The sequence below is a fragment of the Staurois parvus genome, unplaced genomic scaffold, assembly GCF_062004578.1.
Source record: "Staurois parvus isolate SC_StPar_1 unplaced genomic scaffold, SC_StPar_1.0 ptg000655l, whole genome shotgun sequence".
Lineage (NCBI taxonomy): Eukaryota > Metazoa > Chordata > Amphibia > Anura > Ranidae > Staurois > Staurois parvus.
In genome coordinates, this window is record NW_028318451.1 from 1,458,334 (window position 1) to 1,477,651 (window position 19,318).

Sequence of the window (19,318 nt, forward strand, 5' to 3'; positions counted from 1 at the left end):
TCTCATGGGGTGCCACTCTAATGTCTTCCTGTCTCCATCCGGTTCTCCATAAACAAGAAAAATCCTGACATGGTGCTTTATCGTTTTAAAAGTTTTTAATTTGCTGACAGGTGGCACTCACATATATTCGTATAGTGGTAGTACAACTATTGTTCCAAACCGCCGCTGACTGTCGGAGCTGTGCGCTCGTGGTCCGGCAACCGGACTGACTCCCTCCGAGTGACGTATACAGTCCCACCCCTACGCGTTACGCCACTGGTCACGTGGCTTCATCAGGGGGCTCTGTGGCTTACGTATGTATTTGCAAATGTGTGCTAACTAAACCCCTGTTATAAACGCATACTGTTAGACAGGTTAATTCGGTTGTTAGCAAGCTGGCTGGCAAGTTGTCCAAGAACATTGTTCTCTTCCTCTTTTTTCACTATGTGATGCCTGTTTATGTGTCCTTGCTTCATAAGCCAGTTATAGACTTGGGCGGGTGGCCACTTTTATGCATGTTTGATTTTTTGGTACGTGGGTGCACTAGGACCCTGGTTGCCATTGTGCTACATGCTGGGGTCCAGTGCGCTCCTTTGCCTTTAAGAGGGGTGGCTCCCTCAGGTCCACCTGCCCTTGATCTATCCATTAAATGCATGTGCCTCTACTATGGGGACTCACAAATTTTAGAGTTAGGACCACAGATGATCAGGGTGCCGTGTCGTGGCTCTGTGGCTTACGTATGTATTTGCAAATGTGTGCTAACTAAACCCCTGTTATAAACGCATACTGTTAGACAGGTTAATTCGGTTGTTAGCAAGCTGGCTGGCAAGTTGTCCAAGAACATTGTTCTCTCCCTCTTTTTTCATCATTTTAAAGGGAACCTAACCATAGTCAAATTTTCTCTGTGACCAGTTCTGTCTGTTGAAACCAGTGTCACTATGACCATAAGATAAGGGGAAATGGTTCCAACAGAGTGGTTCTAATCCTTTTATGCTATCCAAAACTATTTCACACAATGTAGTCCATAAAGTATTGTGTGCTGCTTTGTAGTATGTAGCCGGCATCAGGTAGTCTTTCTTTTACTTAATCTCCCAGCAACAAAACAAGCTGTGCGGGAAATGTACTTAAAGTGAGCAGAACAAAAACCTTACACAGGCTTTAACCCTTTCCCACCTGCCAAGTGTTTTTATTGTTATCAATATGCCCATTGTAGCAATACATACACTATATTGCCAAAGTATTGGGACACCCCAACAAATAATTGGATTCAGGTGTTCCAATCACCTCCATGGTTACAGGTGTACAAAATAAAACACCTAGGCATGTAGACTGCTTCTAAAAACATTTGTGAAAGAATGGGTCGCTCTCAGGAGCTCAGTGAATTCAAGCGTGGTACCGTGATAGGTTGCCATCTGCAACTGGGAACAACAGCAACTCAGCCACAAAGTGGTAGGCCACATAAAATGACAGAGCAGTGTCAGCGCATGCTGAAGCGCACAGTGCGCAGCAGTCATCAACTGTCTGCAGAGTCAATAGCTAAAGACATCCAAACTTCATGTGGCCTTCAGATTAGCACTACATGGCCAAGCAGCTGCATCCAAACCTTACATCAAGTGCAATGCAAAACAACTCTAGAGCAGTGGAGACATGTTCTCTGCAGTGACCAATCACACTTCCCTGTCTGGCCTTCTCGTCCAATATCAGTGCTTGACCTCACAAATGAGCTTCTAGAAGAATGGCCAAACATTCCCATAGACACACTTCTAAACTTTTTGGACTTCCCAGAAGAGTTGAAGCTGTTATAGCTGCAAAGGGTGGGCCAACTCAACACTGAACCCTACAGACTAAGACTGGGATCCCATTAAAGTTCATGTGCATGTAAAGGCAGGCATCCCAATATTTTTGGAAATATAGTGTATCTCCGTGACCACACAGAAGGTAAAGGAAAGTGTCCCAGCAGGGACACAGATAGCATTGAAAACCTGGCTGAAGTTCTAACCCTTAGGACTCATTTACACTTGCCTCCACTTTAACCCACATTGAAGCACTTACCACTTTAACAAGTTTTTTTGTGTTTTCGATGCTTCAGTGATGCTTGTTTGAAGCTTTAATGAAGCTTGGCAAATGTTCTGTGTGTGTTGATTTTCGATTTGTTTTAGAGGAGCCTAGTAGAACCCCAGCTAATTAGTACCCCCACTCAGCAGATCCCCAGCTCATTAGTACCCCTGTATAGCAGATTCCCAGCTTATTGGTACCCTTGTTCAGTTGATCCCCAGCTTCTTAGCACCCTTGTTCAGCAGATCCCCTGCTCAGTAGTACCCCCAACTCTGCTAATGCCCTGCTCAGCAGTACCCCCAGCTCTGCTAATGCCCTGCTCAGTAGAAACCCACAGCTCTGCTGATCACCTGCTTAGTAGTAACCCCCAGCTCTGCTGATTCCCCACTCATTAGTAATCCCCAGCTCTGATCCTCTGGTTTGCTGATCCCCCTCTATGTGCTCCCCGCTCACCTCCCACTATATCGCTCTGACACTACACATCATGTGTGACACTGCTAGTTTCTTCTGTTTTGGTACCCCTGATCCTCTGCCACTCAGTCCTCTCTCTCCAATCAGTATTCACTTTCTGCTATAGCATTCTTATGTCGCACAACATATTTGCTGTCTGCTAGTTGCTCCGCTCCAGTTCGGACCTCGCTTACCTTCCTGCTTCCCCATGCTGCACACTAGATGTGATGTTGGCACCAGACAGTCCCAGAATATATACACATGAACCAGAAGTTACTGCTGATAACATCTTTCTGGTTCGCTTGTTGGTCTCCCAGTGCATCCTGGGATATCTCATATACTTGTGATACCTCCAAAGCGAAGCTAAATAAAAGCATCTCAAAAGCTGCAGGTGTTGTAAGGGAGCTTAGTCACAGACTTCTATGGAGGCTTTGAAGATGCTTTGAAACACCATGAAAGTGACATAGGGTATAATTTTTTTTAAGTAAAGCAAACACAACGTGTAAACAGGACTGTATGCTAACCAATTTATTTAGTGACAGAGGGCTTTGATTGTAATTCAAAGTGCTTTAACCCTGTCAATGCCAGAAGCAGTTTTGCATTTTTTTATACACTTGATAAAAAAAAATTAATTTTAGGCATGAAGATTACACAAAACCTCCACACAGTCAGTATATTTTCTAAAAGCAGACATCCTAGAGAATAAAATAGTGGTAGTTCCAGATGATTATCGAAAAGGTCTAAGAAACACAAAATTTCACTAAGAACACACTAAAGTGAAATTTTAGGGCAAACAAATACAATAAATTACCCAATTTGTTGGTAAAATAAAAAAGATGAGGTTGCACCTAGTAAATAGATTGTAGCAATATGTTATATGCTGTGTATGGCCTCTAGGGGTCTCACTACTTAGATACTGGTACAACTGTGTTATTGCCTCTCTTTGGTTGTAGTTCTTGGGATATACACATGTATAATGGCAGCTATGAGCACCTAATAAAATGTCTGCTACGAACTACAGTGTGTGAGCATCTGAGCAGGATCGACTAACAAAACATGGTGGCAGCTGGGCACTGGACCTCTGAATAGCAAGTCTTCTGTCTACAAATACAGATTGTGTGACACTAGAACTGTACAGAGAATCAGCAACTGTAAGTACAGAGTCTCTATCAGACTGCACTATGGAGAGTGGCCTGAAACCCCCTCAGAGACTGGATGTCACTTCTTCCAATCTCTCACAGACATGGAGACACTGGAAGGAAGAGTTTACTCTGTATGTGGACCTGACAGTGGCACCCAGAGATGAGCAGAGGGAAGTAAAGCTGTTTTATTACTTGATTGGGGAAAAAGGCAGAGAACTAGCCGAGACCCTGCTCACTGACAGCATGGCACTGACAGACATACTGCAAGCATTTGATAAGCACTGTGACTCCAAAAAGAATGAGACAGTGGAGAGATACAAGTTCTTCTCAAGGAATCAGGAGATTGGGGACAGTGTGGACAGATATGTGACAGAGCTGAGGAGACTGGCTGCAACCTGTGGATTTGGGGACATCAGGGACTCCCTTATCCGAGACAGGATAGTGTGTGGCATCAGAGACTCTCACCTCATAGAAAGATTACTGAGGGAGGAAGAGCTGGCTTTGGAGAAATGTATACATGTATATATATGGGCTGCTGAGCTGACTAAAGACAGGCTGAAGATGATGGAGGGCACCAGTGATGCCTCAGTACATGCAGTATCTGTGAAAGGCAGAGCAAGGTCCAGGCTCCCTGTGAGCTCAGTCCAGTGTAAATACTGTGGCAAAAGACATGAAAGAGACAAAGAGAAATGTCCAGCTCATGGGGAGTCCTGCAGGACTTGTGGCAAGATGAACCACTTTTCAGCTGTGTGCAGATTCAAAACCAGCAAACAGTACAGACAAGTCCACACAGTGACCCAGGACACAGACGAGGACAGCACAGAGGGCATCACATGGCTGCAGCTGCAGTCTGCAACAGAGAATGTCAATGTAGTCAAACAGCCAGTAGCCAATGATGCAAAGCAGCTCTTTGACATATTTATGGTGGATGAACAGCCCATAAGATTTCAGCTGGATTGTGGAGCAAGCTGCAATGTCATTCCATTTACTCTGCTTAACAAACAGGTTCCCATTGAGCCCACTGATAAGGTACTGGTCATGTACAACAAAAGTGTTCTGAAACCCATGGGAACATGCAAGCTAAATTTAAGAAATCCACGTAACAGAAAGAGCTACAGAGTGGAGTTTACTGTGTTGCAGGAGGATGATCACATTCCTTTGCTGGGAGTTAAAGCAGTTCAGGCTATGGACTTAATAAAGGTGCAGTCCCATAACATCATGGCTCTGGAAGTTTCTGAGAATACTCAAAATCTTAAACAACAGGCAGAATACATTTTGGATTTTCACCACATAAAAACAGAGTATGCTGATTTATTTGAAGGTGATGTGTGCCTGGAAGGTAAATACAAACTAGAAATTGATCATACAATACAGCCTACCAGACTGCCTACAAGAAGAGTACCTGTAGCCTTAATGCAACCGCTTAAAGAGGAACTGCAGGATTTGCACAGCAGAGGTATGATAGCACCAGTACAGGAAAGCACAGACTGGATAAGCAGTTTGGTGGTAGTAAAAAAACCATCAGGCAAGTTAAGAATATGCATTGATCCTAAGCCACTGAACAAGGCCCTGAAAAGAAATCACTATGCAATGCCAATAATAGAAGATATTCTACCAGATCTATCAAAGGCTAAAATATTTTCGGTATGTGATGTGAAAAATGGGTTCTGGCACGTGGAACTGGATAAAGAATCAAGTTTATTAACAGCATTTTCTTCCCCATTTGGAGGCTATAAGTGGCTGAGAATGCCAATGGGATTAAGCCCGGCTCCAGAAGTGTTCCAACAAAAATTGATGCAAGCTTTGGAAGGACTGTCTGGAGTAAAAATAATAGCAGACGATATACTAATAGTTGGGGAAGGTGATGATCTACAATCCGCAACAAAGGATCACGATAAAAAGATGATACAATTCTTAGACAGATGCAGAAAAAAACAAATCAAACTGAACCTGGCAAAATTCAAACTAAAATGACAGAAGTACCATATATTGGACATCTTCTTACCTCAAATGGTGTTAAAGTCGATCCAGAGAAGGTGAGGGCAATACAGGACATGCCGACACCTACAGATATACGTGGAGTACAACGATTCCTGGGCATGGTGAATTATCTTTCCAAATTTTGCAAGCATTTATCAGACATGTGTGAGCCACTGAGACAGCTAACTCACAAAGACGTACTCTGGGAATGGACAGAAAGCCACGAAACTGCTTTTCAGTCAGTGAAAAATGCTATTGCAGACGCAGCAACGCTAAAATATTTTGATCCAGATCAAGCAGTGGTAGTACAATGTGATGCCTCAGAAACTGGCCTTGGAGCCACACTAATGCAGGATAAACAGCCAATCACATATGCAAGCAGAGCGTTAACTCTAACAGAGCAAGGATATGCTCAAATCGAGAAGGAACTACTAGCGGTAGTATTTGGGTTAGAGAAATTTCACCAGTACACCTACGGTCGACAAGTGGTGGTGCATTCAGATCACAAGCCTTTAGAAAGTATTACAAAGAAGCCACTACTGAATGCCCCAAAAAGACTGCAGCGTATGCTGTTAAGGCTTCAGAAATATGATTTTAACATTTGTTACTGTCCAGGGAAGGATTTACTGATTGCAGATGCCCTAAGCAGAGCTTACTTACCCATCACAAATGAAGAAGAAAAAGACATTGAAAGCATCAATATGTGTGAATATCTGTCTGTCTCAAAAGACAGACTGAAACAAATACAGACCTGCACAGCGGAAGATATAACTCTACAGATCCTAAAGACTGTCATCTTGAAGGGATGGCCGAAACACAAGCAGCATGCTCCAATGGAGGTTTCTCCATTTTTTCACATAAGAGATGAACTCTCTGTGCAGCATGGAATCATCTTTAAAGGAGAAAGGGCTGTCATACCAAAATCCCTTAGAAGAGACATTATAGAAAGATTGCACTCGACTCACTTAGGTGTAGAAGGATGTCTACGTCATGCACGAGAATATGTTTATTGGCCTGGAATGAATGACCACATAAAAAACTTTATAGCACAGTGTGAAATATGTGCATCGTGCAATGATAAGCAACCGAAAGAGACATTGCAACCACATCCAATTCCAAACAGACCATGGTCAAAAGTAGGAACAGATCTGTTCACGTGGAATGACAAGGAATATCTGGTAACTGTGGACTATTTTTCCAACTTCTGGGAGATAGACTACTTACAGGACACAAGGGCCAAAACAGTAATTAAAAAACTCAAGGCCCATTTTGCCAGATATGGCATTCTGGATATTGTGTTCTCTGACAACGCTGTTCAATTTACATCGGAAGAATTCAAAAAATTCAGGGAGAGGTGGGAATTTGAGCACCAGACATCATCTCCTGGATATCCACAGAGTAATGGTAAAGCGGAGTCAGCAGTAAAAACAGCCAAAAGACTCATGCAAAAGGCAAAACAGGCAGGTACAGAGATATACCTGTCTATACTGGACCACAGAAACACACCCACACAAGGCCTAGACACCAGTCCAGCACAGCGGCTTATGAGTAGACGTACAAGGACTCTCCTACCAACTGCAGGTCAACTACTAAAGCCAAAGCTTGTGGGCAATGTTAAAGCCAAACTAACAAAGAATCAAGATAGGCAAGCTTTCTATTATAATAAATCTGCAAAAGATCTGCCTGTTCTGCAGATCAATGAAAATGTACGGATTCAGCCAATAGGAAAATATGACAAACACTGGAAAAAAGCGAAGGTTGTACAGAAATTGGGACCACGGTCCTATGAAATTATAACAGAGGAAGGAAGAAGATGGAGGAGAAATCGGAGACATCTGAGAAAAACACAAGAAGGAGATGATACAGGGCCCTGGGAACAGTATATGGACACTCAAAGCGATGAGACTATGAATACCAGCAACAAAGAAACAGGGACTGCTGAGGAGCATAGGGAGGTCTCTAGGCAGAAAGAGACAGTCCCAGAAAAATAGATTGCCAGAATCAGAAGAACACCACGATTTCTGTGAAGAAACCTCATATGTTACGCGAGCTGGCAGAACAATCAGAAAGCCGGCTCACCTCAAGGATTATATCTAACTTATAGCTATGTTCTACTTTACCAATTTGTGTTTGTTATATTTCATTGTTCTTTTATTTAAAAGAGAAAGGATGTAGCAATATGTTATATGCTGTGTATGGCCTCTAGGGGTCTCACTACTTAGATACTGGTACAACTGTGTTATTGCCTCTCTTTGGTTGTAGTTCTTGGGATATACACATGTATAATGGCAGCTGTGAGCACCTAATAAAATGTCTGCTACGAACTACAGTGTGTGAGCATCTGAGCAGGATCGACTAACAGAACATGGATACTGAATATGTCAAACCTTAAATTTGTGTGGGCCCTTCAAATGGCAACAAACCAGTACCCTATATTTTCTATAGGTGACACTTCAAAAGTCCCTAAAGGTCATCAGTTTAGTGTTCAGAAAGTCTTGTGCTAGAATTATTGCTCTCACTCCAGCGTGTGCAGTGATGTGTAACGTGTGTTGCAATTGACACATGCATTTACATTCGTACGTGTGTATATGTAAGGGTGGGGGATGTTATGTGCTTAGGTGTAACTACGTTTTTGCAATAAAAAAAAAATATTTTATGCTTATTTTTTTTTTCATTGCATAGGGGACACAAAGTCCCCTATGTGATGATTTATAGGTGACAGGTTCTATTTAATGAGACATGCAGGGTCTTTTCTGGGCTCCACTTCTCTGAGCTTACCTTCTACTTGCCACCAATGAAGGAGCTACATTCTTCCCAGTGACCACCAATGTTGGGGCTACATTTCTTCCATTCACATCTAGTGATTGTCTATATGCCTTCCACTGATCACCAATGTTCGGACTACATTCTAACTTTAACCACTACTGATTTATTTATTTCAGGTGCTTATATAGCGCCGTCAATTTACGCAGCACTTTACATATATATTGTACATTCACATCAGTCCCTAACCCTCAAGGGGCGTACAATCTAAAGTTCCTAACTCACATTCATACGTACACATACTAGGGCCAATTTAGACAGGATCCAACTAACCTACCAGCATGTCTTTGGAGTGTTGGAGGAAACCTGAGTACCCGGAGGAAACCCACGCAGGCACAGGGAGAACATGCGAACTCCAGGCAGGTGGTGCCATGGCTGAGATCGAACCATTGACCCTAGTACTGCCAGACGGAAGTGCTAAACATTTAGCCACTGTGCTGCCCAATGGAGCTATGTTCCTCCCTCTCACCAGCAATAATGGAGCTACGTTCCTCCCACTCACCACCAATGATGGTGTGCTATATCCTGACCACTGAACACCAATGATGGGGGACCATTGCTTCTACTATTGACCACTGATTCTGGGGCATTTATTATTTCCACTGACTACTGGTGTAGGGGTCGTTTATTCATCCTTATGACCATTAATGCCAAGAAATTACTCCTTCAGACCACTGATCCTGAGGCGTTTATTAATTCTACTGACCACTGATTATGGGATCATTTGTGTCTCCTATTAACCATTGGTATGAAGGCATTTATTACTACAAATGACCACTGTTGAATGGATTGTTTACTGTATTACTCCTACTGACCATTTATGTTGAGGCATTTATTACTCCTGCTGACCGCTGATGCAAGGGATTATTTATTACTCCTACTGACCACTGATGAAGGAAAAATTTTCTGTATTACTCGTACTGACCACCATTACTGTGGCATTTATTACTCCTGCTGACCTTTGACACTGCCCATTTTTACTTTCCTTGCAGCCTGGAGAAAGATGTTGGCTATTAATGTGTATGAAGTTGCACACAACAGTAATTACATTAACTATTTTCTGTTACATCTAGTAATTGACCACCCATATCTGTGTGTCTTGACTGAGGTAGGCGGGTATAATAAATTCTGTACCCCTATCACCCCCTGATCAACTACTGATCCCACAGTCTGACACACCCCTCCCACTTTCAACCCAGACTAACACCTGCCCACCTAACTCCTGACACCCCCACACCCACCCCTAACCACTGAATCCCTGACACTGCAAACCACTGAAATCTGCACACCCACCCTTACCAACTGACACCCCTCCACCCACCTCCAAACTCTTAAAGCTCAGAAAGGTCATTCAATTGAAACCTTCACCCGCCCCCACCTTTTCCTCTGCAACTACAAGTTGGAATGATTGAAAATAGGATCACCTTTGTTGTACAGTAAATATCTCCTGAGTTCATGCTGCTAATGGGGAGAGGATCTGATTAAACATCTCTTCCTCTCCCTGTGAAGTGACAGCTGTCGAATAAACAGTGAACACTTTAAGTAGTGCCTGCTAGTTACATAGTAAAGATGTCCAGCAGTTGTGGGGTTAGTTGTGTGCAGCCTACTCAGCTCCTTCCCTGGTGACATCAGGATCACTTTATTTGAAAAGTACAAAAAATTGGCAACTGCCCTAATTTATAATTGGCCTTTGCAGTATGGAGCACATGGAAGGGGGATGCATGTCAAACAACAACAAAGAAAAATTCCCAGCTCAACTTACCAACCAGCCTGCAACCCACTGAATTATCCTGTCCAACAGTTTACATTAAAAACAGGGGCTTAGTTTGCACGCGTTTGCAAATACATGCGTAAGCTGCAGAGCCTTTTCACGGCACCCCAGTATTTTCTGCAATCCTAACATTTTGGGAGCCTCCATAGTAGAAGCACGTGCATAATAATGGATAGATTGAGGGCAGGTGAGCCCACCCCTACTTAAAGGCTGTGTGCAAACTAAACCCGTTTTTAACGTAAACTGTTAATTTGGTTGGTTGCACTCTGGTTGGAAAGTTGAGCTGAGAATTTTTCTTTGTTGTTGTCTCACTTATTTGAAGCAATATAACAACCCGGTCACATTGGGTGCAACTTGCAAATCGTGTGCCAAGTCGCACCTTATTGTCCGCTATTAGAGCGGTCATATCGGTGCGGTTCCAACTTGGTTGGAGCCGCACTGATTTCTAAAGTAGTGCACTACGTTTGGTGCAATTTGCACAGACATCTGAGTCAGATTACTTGCAAATTGCACCTCAAATTGGCAAGTCACCCGACTTTGAAATCGTGCAACTTTACTGCAAGTCGCACGATTTCAAAATCGGCTTTGATGTAACTGAGGTGTAAAACTCCACTTTTTTCATAAAAGGGGCCCCTAGGTGGTTTGCGCCATAATGTGTTAGTATGTACTCAATATCCACACTTTATGACAGGCTTACCTACCAAAAGAAGGTGAGCTGTCACTGCTCCCACTGGCCACAGGCATTTCCATCTGCTTCCTTCTGGATTCGCACTCTCCGGCTGCTTGGACGCCACACAGGGGGAGTCACATCAGCATGCGGAGCTCGGTGTACAATTGACAGTTGGAGCATTTATGACAGAAGAGACCTACCTGTCAGCAATTGTTTCTTAACCTCCTTAGCGGTTTTCCCGAGTGTAACTCGGGGTAAAATTTGAGTACCAAGAGGGGTAACCCCGAGCTACACTCGGGCTTACCATGCGGCGTTGCTCAGGGAGTCCCTGCAGCGCTTACCTTGTCCTTCGCTCCCGCGATGTGTCCCCTGCAGCGTCCTCGGCCATCTCCGCCGGCCGATGCCGGCATCCGGCTTCCGTGTTCCGGTCCCTGTGACGTCGGGACATACGGGCGCCGGAATCAGCGGCAAATTTGAAATTTTAAAAAAATTTAATTTTTGCTGTCATTGCTGTTTCAATGCATTTCACATATATTTTGTCCCTACTGCTTTTTCCTGTGCCCTGCCTGCATTTTGACTGTTCTTTCTGCCTGGAAACTTAGAAAAGTCCATGGCGTCCAAAAAGCGTCCCTTTACGTCAAAAGCGGTTTTAGACCAGCTAGAGAACAGCGATAGTAAATTACAACCACTTGCAGAATTGATTGATAATGATTTGTGGGGAAATTCGTCATCAGACACTGAAAACGATTTTGCGACTTTGCTCAGCGATGTGCGAATTTGCCTCTGTATTTCAAATTTCAGTGTTTTTGGTTTGATTATATTATTGAATTAAATTTATTATTATTATTATTATATTATTATTTTTTATGATTATTTATTAAATTATAATTTATGATTTAGTGTTTCAAGTTTTATCATATCCGGAATGTTTACTAGACTCTTGTTCGTACAGATTTCAGTGAGTTATTCCTAAAAATTACAGCCTACAATAAAAAACTACATATTTCCATGCAAAAAAATGGTACCGCTTTCAGCACAAAAAAACGGAAAGAATCATACCGCCGAGGAGGTTAAATAAAAGTTTCATACCACTTTAACTTGCTGAGTCAGAGCATGAGGTGTAGGCACAGTGCAGTACAGAATTTCATGGGATATGACTTTAAAGTTCCAGGAAACTATATCTAGGAATTAAAATTGACAAGCATCTTCCTACAGATACAACAGACTCCTCAGATGATTTACTAAAACTGGAGAGTGCAATTTCTGCTGCAGCTCTGCATAGAAACCAATCAGCTTCCATATTTTTGATTTTTGTCAAAGTGTAATTGAACAATGTGAAGCTGATTGGCTACCATGTAAAGCTGCGCCACATTTTGCACTCTCCAGTTTTAGTAAATAAACCCTAGTGTATCCTACAACACAGCCACACTCCTGTTTCTGTCTTCCACCACACAATCAAGTCCCCAGAACTCCTATAGTACTTGTTACACTCCAGCACTAAAGATGGCACTTCTCCAGCAATAAAGATGGCACTTCTCCAGCAATAAAGATGGCACTTCGTGCACACTGTGCAAGGGCAGCTTCCGGTGGGAAGGAGATCATGGACGAACCAGTGAGTGCAACCTTGAGCAGCTCCCTTCCTGTTGCTGGTTTAGTAACTGGAAGAAGCTCTGTGTGAAAGAACGCAAACGAATCGCGATGAGTAATGCAGGGGAAGAAGAGGAGGCGGAGGATTATATGTCCGATAACTTCATCAACTCATTGTAAGCAGAGCACGGTTCAGTCTTCTATGGGGGCGCCCAGCTAAACCAGACCTGTTTGTAGTGAACCTGCCTGGAGAGCAGTGCAGATCAGACAGGGCAGTTTCAGCAGATGGACCTGCATGGCTATAGCCTATTATTATTCTTTTTACAATATGTACATTCACCTGTATGTGGTGGGCTTTCAGTAACTCGGAGCTAAGTGGAAAATGACAACAGAAATTAACTACTTGCCCTCCAGAAGATTTACCCCCCCTTCCTGACCAGGCCATTTTTTGTGATACGGTGCTGTGTTATTTTAACTGACAATTGCGCGGTCATACAACGCTGCACCCAAATTAAATATATGTCCTTTTTTTCCCCACAAATAGAGCTTTCTTTTGTTGGTATTTGATCGCTTGTGTATTTTTTATTTGTTGCGCTAAAAACAAAAAACCACCAACAATTTTGAGAGAAAAACAATTTTTTTTAACTTTTTTAAAATTAAACATGTCCAGTAAAAAAAAATTAAAAAGTCAAATTTCTTCATAAATTTAGGCCAAAATGTATTCTGCTACATGTCTTTGCTAAAAAAAAAAAAAAAAAATCCTGTGTAAATTAATTGGTGTACGTGAAAGTTATAACGTTTACAAATGGCGATATATATACTGGAATTTGTTTTCTTTTAGTAGTAATGGGGGCGATCAGCGACTTATAATGGGACTGCGGCGGGCATTTTGACACTGTACTAATGATGCTGGGCAGGAAGGGGTTAACATCTAGGGCAATCAGAGGGTTAACTGTGTGCTGTTTCACTGTGAGCTTTACACTGTAAGCACACTGCTTTGTATGGCTCTGCTATGCAGAGATCTGTTGTTTATACACAGATCTCTCCCCCGTCGGAGATACTCGTAGGTGCCAGCAAGAAATCACCGGCTGGGACCCGGTGATTGACAGCCAAGGCCGCAAATGGCGGTGCGTGTGCCCCCTACCCAGAACCTCCAAATCACGTGTGTATATATACATAATTTTGTGCACCCGTGCCTCCCTGTAGCAGTATTTTTGCTATAGGGCAGCGTGGAAGCTGTTAAAATAGAACTATAGGCAATTTGTTTTCATTTTGGATAGAGTGAGGTTGGCCATACACTGTTTGAATCTTGGCTGGTTCAGCAGGGACTGGCCGAGATTTGAACCGTGTATTTGCAGGCTGAATATACCAAGTTGATCGATCAACCAGCCTAACAGATTTTACATGCAATTATCACTAGCAATAATCATTGTCTGCTCCCCCTTCCCCCACCGCTGGTAGAATACAATCGCTTGGTGGGAGGGATTCCTCTGTCAACACTGTCTGTGTATGGGCTGCTTAAGGGTTATAACCCCTGTCATTTACAAATTAGTTTATTTTTTTTTGCCATCTGTGTCCCATTGGAGATTTACCTTCACTTCCTGTTCCATAGCCAGAGTGAAAAGTGAGAGGAAATACCTGCAAATTAAGGGAACCTCACAGATGCCTGCTAAAGTGCCTCCAAACCTGGAATTACTAGCAGTATGGGGCTACCAATGACTGACCCTCCATCACTCCTTGGTTTGGGTTACTCTGCCTGCCAGTTACATTTAGCCCTTTCCCACCCACCCTGGCTTCCTTTAAAAAGGTTCTGAACAGCAGGAATGCAAGAAAGATCATCTGATCATGTGCCCACTGTGATTTGTGGTCACAATGGCCACATGATTAGGAGCTGGGCCTTCTGGCTTCCAGCTGTTAGGGGAAAACTTTGCGGTCTTCCAATCATTAGTGCTGTGTTAGTGCTTTGTCCTTGTGCTGGGCGCACTCAGTGGAAGCAGTTTCAGCACAGAAGCATTGACCACTAAGCAATGCCTATATGCCACCTGTGGGTGGTAAAGCCCAGCCTTTTGGCACCTCTGCGCATGTGTTAAGTGGTTGTAAAGTTGATTTCTAATGGCTTGTTCACACTAGCTTTGCTTTTGAAAGGCAGTGAAGAAGTGTTGCATTGCCTTCTTACTGACTGCTTGAATCCTGGACTAGCGCACTGAAACGGTGTGCACTGCATGCAGTTGGAGAGGAGCCCCACTCACTTAAATGGGATGCGTTTGGTGGGTAGTAGCACCCACCAAAAGTGACAGGGGGTATAATTCCTGCTGTGAAGCAAAACATTCTGGCCACACCATGTGTACAGCCACTGCTGCTGCAGCTAAAGGAGAAGCAGTGCGGGGGGCAGTAAGAACATGGCTCAGTTGCAAACTTTAATGCCCCCCCCCATCCCCATCATCTAGTGTGAATGAGCCTTGAGCATGGGCGTACTGTCAGGGGTCGCAATGGCCCTTGTGGCATACCTGTTACTTGGGTTTCCATCTACTCAGCAGGGGTTGCCAACCCAACAATCAACAAAGCTGGCTGGGAGTTGTGGTTGGCTACACAGGTATGTCCCACCTGCCTCCATTTCCGCCCACTTCACTCAGCAAGTGGTGTTGAGGACGGCTGGATCTAGGGGTTGGTGCACTTTCCCCTCCATGGATGCTGTGCCCAGTTCAGTAAGTTCCTCCCCTCCCCCATCCTCGGACTGCACTCAGTCTCACACAGGACAAGCAGCACTGCTGCTCCTAATGCACTGCACACAGCTAAGATTGGATTCTTGTACAGACAATCTGCAAATTATGTAGCTGGCTGTTGCAGCTCTGAGCTATGCAATCCTCAGATCGTAAAGGCAGCAGAGCTGCAATAGTCAGCTACACACCATGCAGATTGTCTGTACAAGAATCCAATCTTAGCTGTGTGCAGTGTGGGGAAGAGCAGCACTACTGAGAGTCCTGCCAGTAGTGACCCCATCCTCTGCCCTACTGACCCCTGTTCCATGCCCTGCTACCCCTTTTTCAGCCCTGCCCAAACAACCCTCCCCCTCGGCCCCTGTCCTATGCTTTGCTGACCCATGTCCTCTTCACTGCTGACCTTGTCCTATGCCCTGTTGACCCATCTTATGCCCCGCTGACCACCCTTGTCCTCTTCCCTACTGGCCCCATCCTATGCTCTGTCCCTGCCCCTGTTGACCACTCTGCTGTGCCCTATTCTCCACCCTAGTGACCCCTGTACACTCCCACGCTGACCTCCCATTATCTGCCCCATCTAGAATTTTCTTTGCTATAATTTAGTACAATAAATATATAATATAATATAATTTAGAACAATTTTTATGCTTAAGAACATATTTCATTTTTTTTTTTTTTTTAAACCAGATTGTATATTTATTTTATTTTCCCCATGTTAAAAAGCATGCAAGAGCTTAGATGTTAAAGTGGTTCTAAAGGCAAGACATTTTTTTACCTTAATGCCTTCCCTGCAGTAAGGTAAATCATGTGCCAGTAGTTGTATTGTCCCCCCAGCTTCTTGTATATTAACCTATTCAGTACTGTGCCCGTCTGCAGTGATGCTGGTATCTGTTTCTCTTCTGATTTGACTCAGAGGCAGCAGCAGGAGACGTCAAAACACCTGCTGCTATCAATCAAATCCTGTGAGGAGGGAGCAGGGCGTTCAGTGAAGCCACGCTGTGTGTCTATAGATGCACACAGCAGGGCTCGGGAGTGCGCACACACTTGTGCCCCCAATGAACATGGCTTGCTCTGGGCACACATAGAAAAGGAGGAGCTGAGAACGCTGGTGGAGGACCCCAGAAAAGGAGGTTTGGGGGCCACTCTGTGCAATACCATAAGTATAAACCTGTTTATTAGGGGAGAAAAAGCCTTTAAAATCGCTTTAATGTTCTCCAAAGAAATCACATTGTTGATTTTGTGTATCAGATTACAGTATATAATATATTATTATAAGATAAAGCACATCACCTTACTATAAATTAAAATAACCTTTGCAGTCCACCCATACATTTTCTTCTGTAATCTGGAAAAACACCCTTCTTACTATCTCTGTCCATCTCACACAGAAAATGTACACAATGCAAGTACCAGAAAGTTTCTCAGGCATTAGAAAACCTGCTTTTTAAGTCTGAATGTGATTGTTGATGCAGAAAACAGACAGAAGGTTGCACAGTTTGGACTTCAGAAAGTACACTCCCTCTGACCCTCTGTGATTTGGTTGTGCTCAGAATGATGTAAATATTCTGACTTCATGGTCGCAGTGTTTATTGGGGGGGCATTAGTTTACCGAATAATTCAGTTGTTGAAGGGCACTTCTGTTAAAAGTTCAAAGATTAAAAATGCATGGCACATAGGTTGTATATATTTTTAAAGATGTTTATTCTCTTTCATTTCAGAAAAGATGTTCGGCCAGGAGTACCTGTACCAAGAAGTGTCAAGGCATCCTATCAGAAGGAAGAACAGCAAAAAGAAAGGAACATGAAGAACAGACAGAAAAGCTTGAAAGAGGTGGAAAAAGAGAGACGAGACACAGTTCTCAATGACCCTCTTAGTAATGAAAACAAAGGCTTCGCTTTACTTCAGAAGATGGGCTATAAAACAGGTCAAGCCCTTGGCAAACAAGGTGACCATTTCTTAGATACATTTTTGAAATACACCTTGAGTAGGACCTCATCCAATTTGTTTATATTTTACCGTCATTTGTTTAAGGTTATTTCATAAGGAAAAGAGAGAACTGAAGTCTTGTAACCTATTAACAACAGTGATATGACTTTGCACACATGTGTTTAATAATTGTAGGCCTGCAGAATACTTGAAACCCCCAATACATATATTTTCTGAAAGCAGAGACCGTAGAGTCCGTAAAATAGTGGTAGCTCCGGGTTTTTGTCACATGACATTAGTGCAATTGTTTATCAAATGCAAAATTTCAGTAAAAAACACACTAAAGTTAAATTTAGGGTGCACAAATGCAATATATCACCAAATATTTTGCTAAAATTTAAAAGATGATGTTGCACCAAGTAAATGTCAAACCTTAAAATTATGTGTCTGTAAAATGGTGATAAGCTTGGGTACTCTAAATTTTTCCTAGGTGATGCTTTAAAAGGCCCTATAGGTCATCCGTTTAGCATTTGCTTTTTTGGGGACAAGTTCTCTTTTGCCATTGAAGCTAATGGAGAGTAGATTGTCCTGGATTAGCTTCTTTCTCTGCAAGAGTGGCCAGAGAAAGTAACATAAGAAACCGGAAATGGTTTACACGTTACTTCCTGGTTCTTAGTAGGAAGGGCTGATCAGCAAACATGTTTTCTCATTTCCCTCCCCTCTACCCAGAGGCACCTTCCATTCCAATTCTGTGACATTAATTGGGATGAGTGGAATGTTGCTGAGATGTTTCGAAGTGATCCAACTGCTGTACTACCTCCAGATTGCTTACAGCTGACAGTCGGCTTGTCAGATTCAGACCTCGCTCACATGGGTGTACTTCAGTGGACACGTGTAAGAGGGGTCTGTTTGCCTACACGGAATGCATAGGTGTTCAATGCTTTTGCATGTGGGCAGGCCTATTCATGTCTGTTAGGAGCTGCATAGACACAGCCGTTGCTCCCAATTTGACATCTGTGTGGGCTTGTGTCTCCTAACTTGCGCTGTCTGCATTTTGTGACATACATGCACTAGAATGTCAAATTGGGAACAGTGGCTTGGCTGTGTCCATGCAGCTGCTGCTACTATTATACATGAATAGGAATGCCTACACACAGATGCTTCGAACACATGGGCAAACACAGCTCTTGTACAGGTGTATACTTGAGTATGCCCGTGTGAACCAGGCCTAAATCTAAACAAACCGACTGTCATACACAGGTCTCACTGCAGGTGAGTTGAGGTCCACTAGCACACAATCACATGCTTGCCTCAGCATTCCGAATATTATGGAACTTGCTCTGTCCAGACCTGCTCTGCCTCCTGGCTACCAACTTGCTGCTATAGCTGTGCTCCCACCCTGCTGCTTCAGCTGCACTGCAAGGATGTAAGCTCAGACTCTCACTGATGTAAAGTTGTACTCTGATGTGGACCCTGATGTAATGGGGGACCCTAGCATGTAAGGCACAGCTCTGATGGGGACCCTGATGTAAAGGGGGATTTTGGTTTAGACTCTGATGAAAAAGGTGCAGACGGAATTTATTTTTGTTCAGTTAACTTTATTAATTGCTCAAGTTTTTGGAGTTTCTTTGCTTTGTTTTACTGAAGTTCTTTCCCTGTTGTTCTAAATCATATCGTGCAGATTACAAAAAAAAATCTCCACGTAACACATAATAATACATTTAAATTTTATGCATTCATTTTACAAAACTTTTTTTTTTTTTTTGTTTCTTTGCCTGCAAACATATGTAAAATATACAGTGTGGCCCTGATTGCCTCAGTGTTTGTTTATTCCCTCCAATCCTTCCCCCATCATTATGGCTGAGATCCTTCTGAGCACCCTTTTTCATAGGCGATTTGTAGTTCCACCTCACTTTCACAGTACACTGGAAGGAAAAGAAGTCCAAGATCCTGATCACATAGAGTAGCTTTCAATATTAGAGAGGCCTGGTACTGTGACATTCTTACTGTGTGTTTTACTACTTCTCTAGATCTGTTAATCACAGTTCATAGTCACAACAATAGAGATTAAAACAGGTTCACTCTCACAGGTTCATCAGCTAAACTGGACTTAACACCAGGAGGAAGGAGGCTTAGGGCCCTTTCACACACTGATCAGTTTTTGATGCCTTCCTATTGACTTACAATGGAAGGTGCTTTTGAAAAACTGCACCAAAGA

General features: G+C 43.1%; 1 protein-coding gene across 1 annotated transcript in view; it reads left to right on the forward strand.

The window, feature by feature from the left end:
- The first annotated feature begins 12,474 nt into the window (after positions 1 to 12,474).
- The window catches only part of GPATCH11 (G-patch domain containing 11), an 84,721-nt gene continuing 77,877 nt past the window's right edge, over positions 12,475 to 19,318 (forward strand). Inside the window, exons 1-2 of the mRNA XM_089694199.1 lie at positions 12,475 to 12,633; positions 16,893 to 17,119. Of these exons, the coding sequence (XP_089550325.1) occupies positions 12,569 to 12,633; positions 16,893 to 17,119 (292 nt within the window). The 5' untranslated portion in view covers positions 12,475 to 12,568. The remainder of the gene's footprint in view (positions 12,634 to 16,892; positions 17,120 to 19,318) is intronic.